This window comes from Heterocephalus glaber, unplaced genomic scaffold (genome assembly GCF_053883595.1).
Source record: "Heterocephalus glaber isolate CG9 unplaced genomic scaffold, H.glaber_assembly_v1.0 deba00001481, whole genome shotgun sequence".
Lineage (NCBI taxonomy): Eukaryota > Metazoa > Chordata > Mammalia > Rodentia > Bathyergidae > Heterocephalus > Heterocephalus glaber.
Genome location: NW_028258317.1, coordinates 35,759,135 through 35,772,964, shown reverse-complemented (window position 1 = coordinate 35,772,964; position 13,830 = coordinate 35,759,135). Strand labels below are relative to the sequence as shown.

General features: G+C 39.3%; 1 protein-coding gene across 17 annotated transcripts in view; it reads right to left on the bottom strand.

The window, feature by feature from the left end:
* Positions 1-13,830, bottom strand: part of Bnc2 (basonuclin zinc finger protein 2) — a 429,028-nt gene that overhangs the window by 7,484 nt on the left and 407,714 nt on the right. For 14 of the 17 annotated variants that reach the window (XM_021252881.2, XM_021252874.2, XM_021252872.2 and 11 more), the window contains 2 exons: positions 11,232-13,201; positions 10,683-10,748 (listed from right to left, as the gene is read on the bottom strand). In XM_021252881.2, the coding sequence (XP_021108540.1) occupies positions 10,683-10,748; positions 11,232-13,201 (2,036 nt within the window). The remainder of the gene's footprint in view (positions 1-10,682; positions 10,749-11,231; positions 13,202-13,830) is intronic. The other 3 variants (XM_021252875.2, XM_021252879.2, XM_021252885.2) reach the window with 2 other exon arrangements.

Here is a 13,830-nt window from a genome sequence, read left to right as displayed (position 1 = left end):
AAATAATTTGTTTAAAAGGAAGGTGTTTTGAGCATCCCGTACTGGGAATGAACCCAGAGCCTTCACACTGACCCACACACCCAATCCCTTATTTTTCTATTGTAAGACAGGGTCTCACTAAGTTGCCCAGGCTGGGCTTGAACTTCCAATTCTCCTACCTCATCCTCCTGGAGTACTGGGATTATAGGCATGTACCACCAAACCTGGCTTGTTTTTGAGTTCTTAAATTTGGCTTTGGTATGCAAGGAAAGAACTGTGTTTGTTTTTGTATGCACCTGTTTAAAGAAAGGTTTCTTGAGTGGGTTAGAAAATCAGACTGACAGTCAGAAAATGAATAGTACTAAATCAAACTGTATGTTACAAGCAATGTTCAACATGTAATTCTTAAGTCTTAATCAGTTTTAGGCCATTCTAAACTTAGTGAATTGAAAGAAGACACTTGGCAATTAATTACAATGCCTTGATTAAAATGGAATTGAGGCTTCACTTTGAATCAATTTTTGCCTTTATTTTCCTGCTGGACTTTGCCACTCAACACACATATTCAGATTTTTCAAATAACACTGGGAATGATCATAGCATTGTAGACATAGCAGACAGCCCACGTGGATGTGTGTATCCCTTGGTATTGTCTGTAGTCCCCACTTTACTAAAATCCACAAATGCTTAAGTCCCTTCCGTAAAATGATGTGGTATTAGTATAAAGCCTACAATATATTTTCCTATATTCTTTAAACTATCTCTAGATTACTTAGAATACCTAACACAATATATATGCTATCCAAATTATGTAGTGTCTTAAACAGGAAATAATGACAAGAAAAAAGTCTGTATGTATTCAGCACAGAAACAATTTTCAAAAAAATACTTTCAGTGTGGTTGGTTGAATCTACACATATGGAACTGGATATGGAAAGTAAGCTGTGTATGTATATAAAGAGAGGGAAAGAGAGAGGAGAAATTATATCCACTCTTGGTATGTCTAGATGCCAGGTTTAGGTATGTTGTGTGACTATTGAATCAACAATACTTCTCAACAGAAATGCAAACCTGATATCCAAATACACAGAAATGAAAAATTAAAAACCTCTGCCTCTCATTAGTTCTTTTCTTATCTGGATTGCTATACTACTACCTGTATACTTCAAGACTTTTTTGCATGCTGTGAATTAAATGACATTTTTGACACTACCCATTTCTGCAAAACTACAGTTGTTCAATACACTATTATTTACAGATTCTCTCCAGAAGGTGTGAACACCCTTCCCTAGCTAAGGAAGAAAACTCAGTGTAAAAGTCTTAATGGATGATTCTCAAATGCACAAAAATAAGAAAAAAATTAAATGCAAGAAAAAAGCTAAGCAAATTCTTGCAAATTAAAAGCATGAAATTCAGTCATTTCAATCCCTTTCAATACAAAACAAATCATCCACACTGGTCACGCAGATAGCTCCTTCTACATTCAAATTACTCTCTTGAAGATAAGCTCCCACCAAACTCTTCAGGGGTTTAGCTAATTTACTGCACAGATACGGCACGTCTGTTGTAATAACAGGTAGGATGTATTGGGGTTGGCCATTTATCAGAATTAGACTTCTTTTCTCAATTCACAGTGAATTATGCTGCCTACACGACTGCTCTCTCTCAGAGCCTGCCATCCCCTTATGGCCCCTAATGTGGCAGGCAAACAAAATTGACAGTCTCATCTTGTCAACAAGGGGCGATTCTCCTGAGAAGCCATTTAACTTTGCAGAGGAAGCAATGTATTAATGTGCTTGTCCCAGGAATGTTAATCATCTTCAAGCTTCCGATCTAACTTTGACGTGAACGAAATCACCAAATTTGTTTACTAAATGAATCATAATATGCTAATAAGAAAGCATGACATATATGGAAAAGCCAAACAGATGGTTTGTTTACTCCACTTTGCAACTTTATAAATGTTATAACTCTGAAGATGTGAGTGAGAATTATTGGTTTGTTGGCAGAAGCAAACATGTCTTTCGAATACTAAATCTGGTGCTACAGTTAGAAAACAATTTGTCATTGCTGTGGAATGCACAAAAAATGTTAAATGTAATGATGCCATTGGTGAAGGCATATTGGGAGATGGAAAATGCATATGCTGGATGCTCAGGTTAAGCACAGAATTGATACCCGCCAGCCCTGTTCCCTAACCATTTAACTTCTGAGTAGTATTTAACACATCCAGGCTTCTTGAGGGTGCTGATTATTCGACAGTACCTGTTGCACTGTAATGTGAGATGAGTTGTTACACTGTGAAAAGGATTGTTTTCACAGCACTTGGAAATTTTCTCAATCAGGCAGCTCATATGGTGCTCAGTTTACTACTACTGTTGGGTAAGAAAAAGCAAAGCCAGAAGCTGTAGCATCTTTTCCGGATTTATTAAGAAATCTAAGTTACAATTTTATGTGCTCTGGATGAAGTAAAGCTCAAACCTTCCATTCTTGTTTTATAGTCTAACTGGAGTTCAGAAGATATACTTCCCAAATAATGGGAATGAGTTTTTCTCTTCAAAGTTTTCTTCCGTTTTAAAAGTAGGCTATCTTGGCTAATGTGTATAACACAGAACATCAACTTCTAAGATCATTTTAGAAAGAAATACTTCCTAAGAAGGAACATTCAAAAATGTTTTATATCATTACAAATTAGCTTATGATCTTCCTAAAAGATGACACTATGGATGTATGAGTTCCCCCAAAGGAGGAAACAATATTTTGTAGAACAAATAGTATTTATCTAAGGCTTATCCAGAATTCTGTGTGGAAAATTATACTAAAAAATTTAATTAATATCTTTGTTCAAGTAATGTCAAAACACTTTAGTTTTCATGCATCAGCAATATACCTTGTATGCTACTAAACATTTCAATTTTTAGAAAAATTCAGATGATTTTTGTGAAGTTCACTTTGAAAAGGCTTGATTGAAAACACAGAATTTTGTATTAAAGAGGTGCTTATTTCTCTTGGTATTATGTGCTGCTCCTAATGTCCTAGCCCCACCTAGCCGTGTTGATGCTAACACTTATCCTGTGGGATTTTCTGGTACATCACTGTACAATGTGAAACTTCTGAGAGAGCAAAGCGATCTAAAGAACTACAGAGTTCATCTTATTGCCCGAAGATCGCTTTGAAGCAAGAAATATTAGCAGCTGTCCCAGCCTGGTGCTTATATCTCATTTGAAGCATTTCCTCACTCCTGACCAACAAAGAAAATTTCAATAAAGTACTTTTACTGGTTTAACAGAGCTGAACTCCTGGGACTGTCAAAATGCTAAGCTTTTTCCAAGGAGAGAAGAAATCAGTAGCTCAAATATAATTAACCTTCCATTCTCAATGCAAACTGCCATGCACAGGAGCTCCGCAGCCTATTAGTGAAGTTATAATGGCCAACAGGCAGAAGCGAAATTGGTCAAAAAGTTGGCTGCTGCTGTCATATTTTTGGAATTATGATTAATGGTACTAATAATGTGGATGATTACTGATATGTGTATCTCCAGCAGTTTATCATATTGCTTTGGCTGCCTACGTCCACAATAAACAGGATGCTATCATTTACCTCTTTATTGAAGACAATCCTTCTCTTGAAGGAGCATATTCTAATTACTTCGTAATGTTTTATGTCTTAAACATTTTGCAGCTCTGGACCTTGCCAACTGCTTCATGTCTACCATTGATTAATTACTGAATGTTTAATCAAAATTTAGAACCTAATGTAGCCATTTATGAGCACACCACAGTGCCAAAGTAGTTAGGCTCTGCTCCCAAGTTTAGAGAGTTGGGTTCAAAATCAAATCCCAGTCATGCATGAGAATCCAAGAATTTTACCTTGGGTGCTTGGAGGTTGCCAATTCCATCTCTGCTGATGAATGGAAGGTAATCTAACTACAGGGCAAACAGCATCTTTACCTACTTTCTCACCACTGGATTTCCTGTCCTCTTTTCCCAGTTCCCTAATCCACAGAACAGCACTGTTGGCTGCTACTGGGAAAGAGAGGTGCTAATGAATACCCGTCATAAGAACATAATTTTGAAGTGGTTAAACAAGTAAAAAATAATTTGCTGGGACAAATACATAAGTTTTTTTTTAATGTGGATTTTTTATGGTACTGTCATACAACCATTCACCATTGAAGTTAAGTGTTTTTTTAATACCATTACTGAACTGCTGAAATGGATGCTAATATAGCTTGGAGTGCTAATGTCAAGTCCTGGTAATAAAAAAGACAGACTGCTGAATGAAATAATTTCAAGTAAAAAATAGAACAAAAGTGCTCTCTCTCTTGCTCTCCACTTTTATTGAATTGGGACTGACTGAGCCAATTGCTTTAGAAGTCTGTAAAACACAATTACTAGTGAGGGAACTGACCCACCAGTGCCCCTTGGTGACACAGCAGACTGAAAAGGCAGCAGGGCTGCAGCGGCTCTACTCAGCTGGCCATCTGAGCACGGCAGCTGCCTTCCGAAGGCCTGCTGTCCTCACTTCCCAGTGTGTCTCACTGTACTTACAGTCTTCCTGTTTTTCATCAAGGTGATAAAGTAACTTCATATATCACTTTCTAAGATGGAGATGTCTCTTCTGACAATTAAGGATGATCTGTCTTTTGATATTCTTATTTATGTGGGTGTTTATGTAAAAACAGATATATACATTAGGTGGGTGCATTCTGATGAGACCGTTAACATAATTTTTGAGTAGCTGGTCATAATTCAGGTAGATATATTCAATAGCCCTTATATATGTTCTGGTTGAATCACTTGGCTTTTTTTTTTCCTAAGGTAAGGTAAAAATTAGAGCAAGCAAGAAAAAGAATTAAACTGGAAGTGGGTAACATCCCCCCCCCCCGATAATAAAAGAAGTAATAAACTCCATAAACTACTAGAGTTAAAAATTACTAACACTTCAGGTATAACAGCTTTTTACCAGAAATTTACAACTCCGGTTTTAATTCAAGCAGCTTGCATTAGGACATAAAATCTAGGTATTTTTAAAAAGTGTAGTTTTATGTGAAGTAACTGAAGAAAAACTGTCCTTTCCTTAAAAGTATTCTTTTTTCCTCTGACTTAGCTTCTCTCTCACACACACGTATCTTGGCACTTGAGAATCAAAGTCGCTGAATCCCTTTTTATGACACTGTGATTTTTTGGCAAGTATAAACTCCTTTCATACTCTGCCATATTCATTTATTTGAAGCTTGTGGGAGTCTTATGGCCAAAACACTAAATTATTTCTGAGTAGGCTTTAAAAGAAATTGAAATGCTTCATGGCTCAACTTTCAGTACAAAATTTAAACAGAGAAAGAGAAGTCTCCTTCCTCTTAGTAAACAGCAAATGATTATTTACAGTAAAAGAATTTGGAAAAGCCTTCACCTAACAGGGAATGGACTTACCATAGTGATACACGAGCGTTAACACTGTATGTGTGCAGGCTCCCTCTGCCTTTGTGGTGGAAAATGGTCTGTCTTTAAAAAGTTAAAATTGTCTACAAAAACACTTATCTCAAATGAAATTATATATGAGAAGGACTTGTAACAATAGTCTGTCAGAGGGTGCAACAGATTCTGGTGGACCAGAGAGAGGCGGAAATCAGCCCTTTTCAGGCGGTGCCATAAAGGAAAACACTGCCTATGCACTCAGTATGTGCCTTCTTTTCTGATATTTTTGCCACAGAATTTTTGAGACAATGCTGGTGAGAACAGTAGTTTCTGCCTTTGTAGAGAAGGTAAAAATAAGGGCCATTTGGTAGCATTACATTTATGCAGTGGAAGTGATATAGTCAGAGGAGATTTAATGTTAACTCCCATCAATAGAAATTTGTAAAAATCTCTTTGCATCCTGCAAGGGATATGAATCACCAGCCATTAAACTTTGCTGTCTATTTGGTGCAGAGTTTTGAAGACACTGGCAGTGACTGCTGTAGTTCTTGTCGTGGTGGAGTGAAAGGTCAGCAGAGGCTTAAATGAGCTTGTCTTGCATCCAGCTGGGCCAGCAGGAGGTCATTAGGAAGATCGGAGATTCACTTTAGGCTTGACAGAGTCTCTCCCCATGATACAAGGAGACCGTTTTGCTCATTGCTCTTCTCCCAGTGTATAAAAAGAACCTCAGGGACAGGAATGACACCAAAGTTTATCTTACTACCAAAGTTTTGTTTGAGGAGGGCACAACTAGCAATTACTCAGGAGGGGATTTATTTTGTTTGTTTGCTTTTGATGGGAAGTAATGAAGATAAGTACAAAAGGCCTATTGATCTGCTAGCTCCATTGTGAAATCAAATAGAGCAGCAGGAAGAAAAAAATCTCTTCCTTAACATTTAGAAGTCAGATGGCCTGCACAATTTCTAAAAGGACTGTATAAATGCAGAGTTGGAGCTTCACTGAACAAAACAACAGGAAATGAAACAGATGATCCCTTAAAATGTTCTCTTGAACTTGGAGAGGATTAACACACTGTAATTGACAGCTAATTATATTAGGCAAATATACTAATAGAGTAGTTATCTTGAATTGGTGCTAAGTGGCTCATTTCTTGGAGGTATTGCCTGGTGAAATCATGTGTATTTATTGAAAAGCTCTCTCTAGAAAAGTTCTCTATAAGTTTCCAAACATAGAGAATGATGGAAAAGATGAATGTTGCTATGCTGAGAAGGTGATAACAGGAGGCAGGTAGCATGTTTTCACATCTTCACCTCTGTTGTTAATGTATGCAGTGGCTCATCAGAGGTAGCTCGTGTTAATTTATTCCTGCACACCTGTACAGAGCTGGAAGTCAGGTAATAAGAGAGGCAAAAACTATACATCTCTGCTTTTTAGCTACAGCTACCCAGAGGCCTATATATGAACAAATTTAGTTCTGGAGACATCAGCAGGTTTTAATAAACCAAATACAGATGTCTTGCTCCATACAAATCAAGAAGTTTACATGTTTAAATCTGGACTGATTTAACTAGCAGTCAAACAGAAGGTTCACACTCGGCACCTGTGGTTGCCTCATATTTATTTATAAATCACCCTAAACAAATATTATTTTTTATACTTATTCATGTGGCTGGATCACCTTTGCTATGCCTTGAAAAATCAAATAGATATGTGCTCACCTTTCTGATAAAATTTAAGACAAACTTTAGCAATTAGTGGCCACTATTCTGAGAAGAGAAGAATAAAGATCATGATACTCACGGAGGATGAAAAAATAGAAATATTTCTTTTCTAATGTAGTTTCTGAGTACAAAGTTTTCATTTTAGTTGAGGGAGTTTTAAAACTCCCAATTACTGAAACAAATGTAAGTAAATCTTGACATACTGACAAATGATGATGAGTGTTAAGAAAGAGGACAGAAGAGTATGTATTTGCTTCATCCCCCCCCCCGCCCCCGAAAAAAAGCAAATGTAACTTATACATTGACTCCCCTAAATATACGTCATCCACGGGCCAGTCAGCCTTCCTGAGGATCAAACTTTAGGTTGGAGGATGAGAAATAACCAAACGTGAACTAAGTCAGCTAATTCTGACTATGATGCTACCTTCAAGAAAATTTCTCTTATCAAATCTATAGGTCCAGTCAGCCAGCCAGAATTTCTTCTTCCTAGCAAAGGTTTCATACTAAGGGCCGGCTTCCTGTTTCCTGGCAGAATTGCAGCTCAGCAGCAGAAAAATTAAAGAGATAAACAAGGAAGGATTTTCAAAATCTAACACTGTATAGTGTTATATCAACATATACTGAACACTTAGCAATCATGTTAGGAGTATCAGAGTTCTTTACAGAGAAAATTATTTACCTTTCACCTCTGTTACTCAGAATAAAAATTACTCTAACAGCTACCTAGTGATTGGGCTAGGTATATTGGACTGGGTATATTGGCTTTTTGCTCTGTCATTACTGTGGAATGGCCTTCTTGGCTTTTGAACTCACTAAACACACACTTGTTGACAACTGTGCAAAAAAGAATAGCTTTGACTATGTTGCTTATAATTCTCAACCCTGACAAACCTTGTGTGTCTCTCCTGCCTTTCTGTTACTAGAGAAAAGAACATTGTCGCTTTTCAAAAAGTCTTCAATTTGATCTTATAAAATCCAGGACCATAGCAAAGACCTGGGAGTTTTTTCTGTGAGACCCACAACACATTACTTGATTCACTTCTATGTGTACCTCACTAATAGGCCTACCTCAAGTCCAAACACAAGCTCTCCTGTCCACCCACCTAGGAAGCAGCCCAGGGGGACTGCACATGACTCCCTTAAGGTGTTCTGATCCTGAAGATGAGCACAGAGGAAGAGGGTGCCTCTGTGAGCTTTCTCACAGGCAGCGTACTGGCCTCACATGCCAGCCCTCACCCCAAACCTTCTTGAGTTCTAAATCTGCACGAGGAAGACACAGTGTGTGGGATCAAGGCTGGATGAGGCTGAGGAGAGGAAAGAAAGAGCTTGAGGACAGCAGGATTAAGACAAAGAAGGGTTTCTTTGGAAAAGCCTACTAGCTCAAGAAAAAGGTAGAAACCATGTTTTGGCTTCATAGTAAACTGAAGAGGTGAAGAAACAGGAGCACAGGCTTGCTGGGGTCCTCGTGACTAATACAGTAAAAGTGGTGAGGGAGGAAAAAGCAAGTTCAAGGGCAGATGGAGGGGCGACCCAAGAGGCTTTGGGGATGAAGAGACTGACTCACAGGCCTGACACTAGCTGATGAAGTAGGGATAAAGTGCTGAAGCAGGAGTACAAATATATTCCACAGCCACCCTGCTGAGCTACAGAAAGCGGGTGATATCCTAAAAGCATCACTGTTTCTTCTTATTTAGTGGTAACTAATCTCATATTATTCATCCAAGTCAGGGACTCAACAAAGATAACACTTCTTCCTGAGAAAAAAAAATGTCGAAACTAAAGTTTTAGAGTTTAAAATTTTTAATCTAGAATCTAAAGATTTATGTATTTTTAGAGAGCAAAATTTCAAGGTAGACTCAAAAAATGTTTCATTCTACAATATTTTTCCAATTTGCTTTCCTTATCATGTGTGACAAAATGCCAAAATAAAAAAGATGAAGTATGAGTGATATTTTACCCAAATGCAATGTCTCAACTGTCTTCTGAAGTTTGTTACCTTTTGTGAGACTGAGCACAAATCCGTACTAGGCTCCTCACCTAGAACATTCTGGTTAGTCAGCAGGACATGGCTGGTCACTGCTAAGCTCTTAATCACACAAAATAAAAATGAAGACTGAAATATTCCCTGTTATCAATAAATGTCTGTCTTCATACAAACCAACAGTATGTCAATAGTCCCTCCTTAAATGTAAGGACATAAACACACCAGAACTTGTGTTTTCTACTGGTCTGACATAAATGAAAATACCAAACTTAGGATATGTATGCAGCCTTTCAGTCCCACAGCTATTTATTCCAGTATTATGACCTGCAATATTTTCAATGAATCAACTACAACCATGATAGAAATTCATGCAAATAAGCTTAAAATTTGGCTTATCTTCAAATATTCCATTTGCATAAATACTTTGTGCAGGTTTTCATGAGTCTTATTTTTGTTAAAAATTTTAATGCATTAACTTCATTATCAATGCATTATTTCAAATTTGAAAGAATATTATTCCCAAATTTAGGGGAGGTTGGGTATGTATGTTTTATTATTCAAAGCATGACTGTCCTATCTGACCTATTCTAGGGCTGTCAATGATGACTTAGAACTGAAAATAACTTTGCAACTATAACCAAGTTTTATAGAACAAGGTAAATGGGGGTGAGACAATATTCAACACAGATTTCCCCTTGAAACATGAAGTTGTATAGGAAAGTCACTCATTTTACTTAGAGCTTTTACTTTTTATAGATTGGGCCTCTCTTATGTCAGTAGAAAGGAAAATATGTATTTTTAAACATTTATTTGAAAAAGGATTGATCTTTCATACATGAAGATAAAGCAATGAATCCCAAAGATTGGTCACTATATTTTAGTGGTACTTTCATGAACACATTTGTCAAAGAACTCTCTCCAACTGATAAGCCCTGGAATCTGGGTGGTCACCCCTTGGAAACTTCCTCATTAATTTTGTTTCTTTCACATATATCAATTTTTGGTTTGTAATAAAATTTTCTCTAAAAAATATCTTTAAAAGACAACATAGAATCAAAACCTACATCCAGTGGAGCAAGAGGAGCTAACTGGTGAGTGGCCTGTGGTGGCCTATTAGGAAAACGATCTACTGACGTGCTTATCTCCACACGGGAGGGTGACCATGTTATCTCACCCTGACCGCCTAGACACACTCCACTTTTACTCCACTGTCTTTAGTATTCATCAAGAACACGGTAGGTTTAGAACCAGCTGCATCTGTTTAAGCCTCACAGTTTCAGAGCTGCAGCTATGTAGCTAGAGTGTGGTGTCATCTGAAGGCTAGACATGACAGAAACACCCTGACTGACTTTAAGGTACATGCTCGCTGTCCCTCTATGCCTAACTCCAATGGTAGACGATATTTTTGAGATGTGGTCAAAGACACTGTGAAGTTAAAATAAAGAAACCCACACCACCACACCCTTCCCCACATCAACAATCACTTTGGTTTCATTTTCTTTGGATAGTCTCATGACTCTTAAAGAATTCAAGGATACACTGAATACTCATGTAAGGAATGATAACATTTCTGGTTATACCTACGGAGATGGAGGCTGTCTCGATGTCCTGGACCTACGGTTCTTTCCATCCGTAAATTTCTGTTTCTATATTGGATAAATATGTGTATATGAAGATAATATATTGATTTCATTAAAAAGCCATAAGGCAAAGCACATATATATATACACGTGCATATGTATATATACACACACACACACATATATATATATATGAGACAGAATATGCAGCTTCTAAATAAAGGTTCATGGGGAGGCAGGGACTGTGTACAGTTAACTTATTCACACCCAAATGCATGGAAACACATACACACACATATACACAGCACACAGAAAACTGGCGTGCACTATCGGGTACAATGGCATATGATTCTGCATGCTTCACCGTAACAAGCACCAACTGCAACAATCCTTCAAGAGCATGGCAGCTTAGTTATCACGTGGGTCACTGTGGACAATTCTTACAGTGCCTCAGAAACATCTCAGGTGGATCTTTTAATGTTAAGTCCAACGTGACTGAAACCGGAACCCTCCACCCTTTGCAGCAGCAGCCAATGGAGATTTACTGACCTGTCTCTGCTTCGGCGAGAAGGGAAGGCAGCATTGCAGCCGGCCACCGTGCAGACGTGCATCTCTTTTAAGTGAACATTCCTGTAATGAAGCTTCACACTGTAGGAACTTTTAAAACTCTTCTTGCACACGTAACAAATTTTGGGGTCTGGGCTGGAACACAGATCTCCTTCTGGGGAGAACTTCTGGGGGCTGCCATAACTCAGAGACGATGTAAAACTTTCATGCAGGGCAGCCATGCCGGCCCCGCCCCCATTGTACAGCCCGTACTGGCTCATGTAAAACATGTCGTAAGTGGGGTCTGTGAATTCCTCCTTCACCTTGATGATGTCCTGATGAGAAGGCTCACTGTGGTCTCCATCGGGCCTCTCACTGTTCATCAGGACCTTCTCATTCACCTCACCGTGAAGGTGCTCATCCCCCTCCATGGACTCCTCACCTAGTTTGGGCTCAGAAGACTCAGACTCATTCTCATAGTCCCGTTCAGGCTCCTGGTCCTCAGAAGTCATACTGTCAGCCCTTCTTATTTCAGTCCTTGAAATGCACCGGGTCCTGTTGTGCTTAGAAAAGTCCTTCACAGACATGCCTGGGCTCATCTCCTCCTGGGAGTGGCAGTGATTGTCATGGCTCATGTCATTCACCAAAGTTCCGCCATCAGTGGGATCATCATCTTCATCGTCAAACTCATCAGCGGTGTCAATAATCTCCTTTTCAATCTTTACAGGCATGCTCGACTTCCTGGGCTTTTTCTTGGGTGCCAGGTCAGCACTGGGCTCATGGGTGGCCATCATCACTGCTGGCATGACTGGCTCAGAGGGTGTGGGGGGGTGCTGCTCTATGGTACCACTGGCTGGAATGATAGGACTGGTTGGGAGGGAGGTGGGAGGACTCACCATTTCCCCTGGAGCGAGTAAACTTCTATAAAAGGGAGGAACTGGTTGTACAGTCTTTAGCCCAGAAAATACCAGCTGGCTAGAGAGAGGATTCTGTAAGACAGGGTCTAACGGGGGTGTGGTAAAACCCATGGGGGGCCTCCCAGGGCTTGTGAGTGTGAGATTTGATTTCGTACTTGCTATGACGGGGGTGGCAGCTCCTGATGTGGCACGAATCAAATCTTTGTCTCGATTATTTCTGAGCATAGGCATATGGAGGCGGGGGTTGGGGTTTGCACTGTGTCGATTACGGCTTCGGAGGGAACTAAAGACCATGTTGCAACCTTCGATGGTGCAGCGGTGTTTGATCTTTAGGTGAACGGCATTATAGTGAATTTTGAGGGTGCCTTTGTCATAGAAGGTCTTCCCACAAGCATTACAGAACACTCTTCCTTTCCTGGAGGCTGAGCCCATCCTCCTCATCCGGTGAATCCGGAAAGAGCTTTTTGGGTGTTCAGTTTTGGTTAGATCACTGACTGGGGCAGAATTCTGAATGGGAGAGACACATGTTGGCTCGGTTTTGGGCTCCACATTAGTGATGCTGGTCAGGGCATTTCTACTGGGTGTCTGATCGTTCTTATAGGGTGTGGGAGAGACTTCTGATTCACTGCTTTCATTATATTCATTCTGGGTTGAAAGGCTTGGTTCCCGGAGCCTCAGTCCTGGCTGCTCTAAAAGTAGCCCATTTGGAGGCAACCCCAGAAGTGGGGCTGAGACAGGGTTTATGTACTGGAATGGAAGCAGAAATGCAAGGCTGTTTGGGATGTTTTCAAAGTGATGAATGCTGGAAGGATTGCTGTTCTCTAAGTGAGCAAGGAGGCTGGGACTCCTCGTGCGATTATTGCTCTCAATAAAAGTCCTTATATCTGAATCTGTCTTTGAAGATGGTACAGCGACGGCCTGCCCTTCTTTCTCCTGAATTGCCATCAGCTCCACAATGGATTTGGTTTCTCCAAACCGCAAAAACTGCTGAAGGGTGATGATTTCTTCTTCTCGAGACATGATGGCCCAGCGGTCCAGCACCTTGCCAGCAGCATCCTACAGGCCACATCAGAGAAACAACAAAGACAAACATAAAAACTTATTGATTGTGCATAATTATTCAATGCAACCAAAGGTGCTCTGTCTGCTCATGAAACACCAAGAAAGAGCAGAAAACAACATGCAAGCTCTGCTAATAAAAGTCAACCCACAAAGCAAACTTTTCTGCCATGCAAATGTAGTAATTAGAGTCACAGTTAGAGAAACAGATTGAGTTTAATAATGTTGAAGCAAACAAAATGTAGACCACTGGGGCTCTGTGATCTAAAATGCCTTCAGTGCTGCTATTTTAACAACAATGATCTATACACTACACAACTATTTAGCATATATTAGTATAACACGTGAACTCTTGCTGTGCACCCAGTATAAATGCAAAAACTGGTACCTTAATCCTTATTAAATAGTGATACCAGAGGAAGGAATTAAGTACAGTTTGCCAAATTTATTTCTTCAACCCAAACAGACATGACACTGGATTCAATGATGGACATTCCTTTAAATGGGAGTTCTGTGAATTTCTGAATCAGAAAGATGAATAAAGTAGCATTACCCCTTACCCTCCTATTACCAAAGCTGTACTTTAGTATCACTTAGCAGTCAGCAATTTCATAGGATATAGTAAG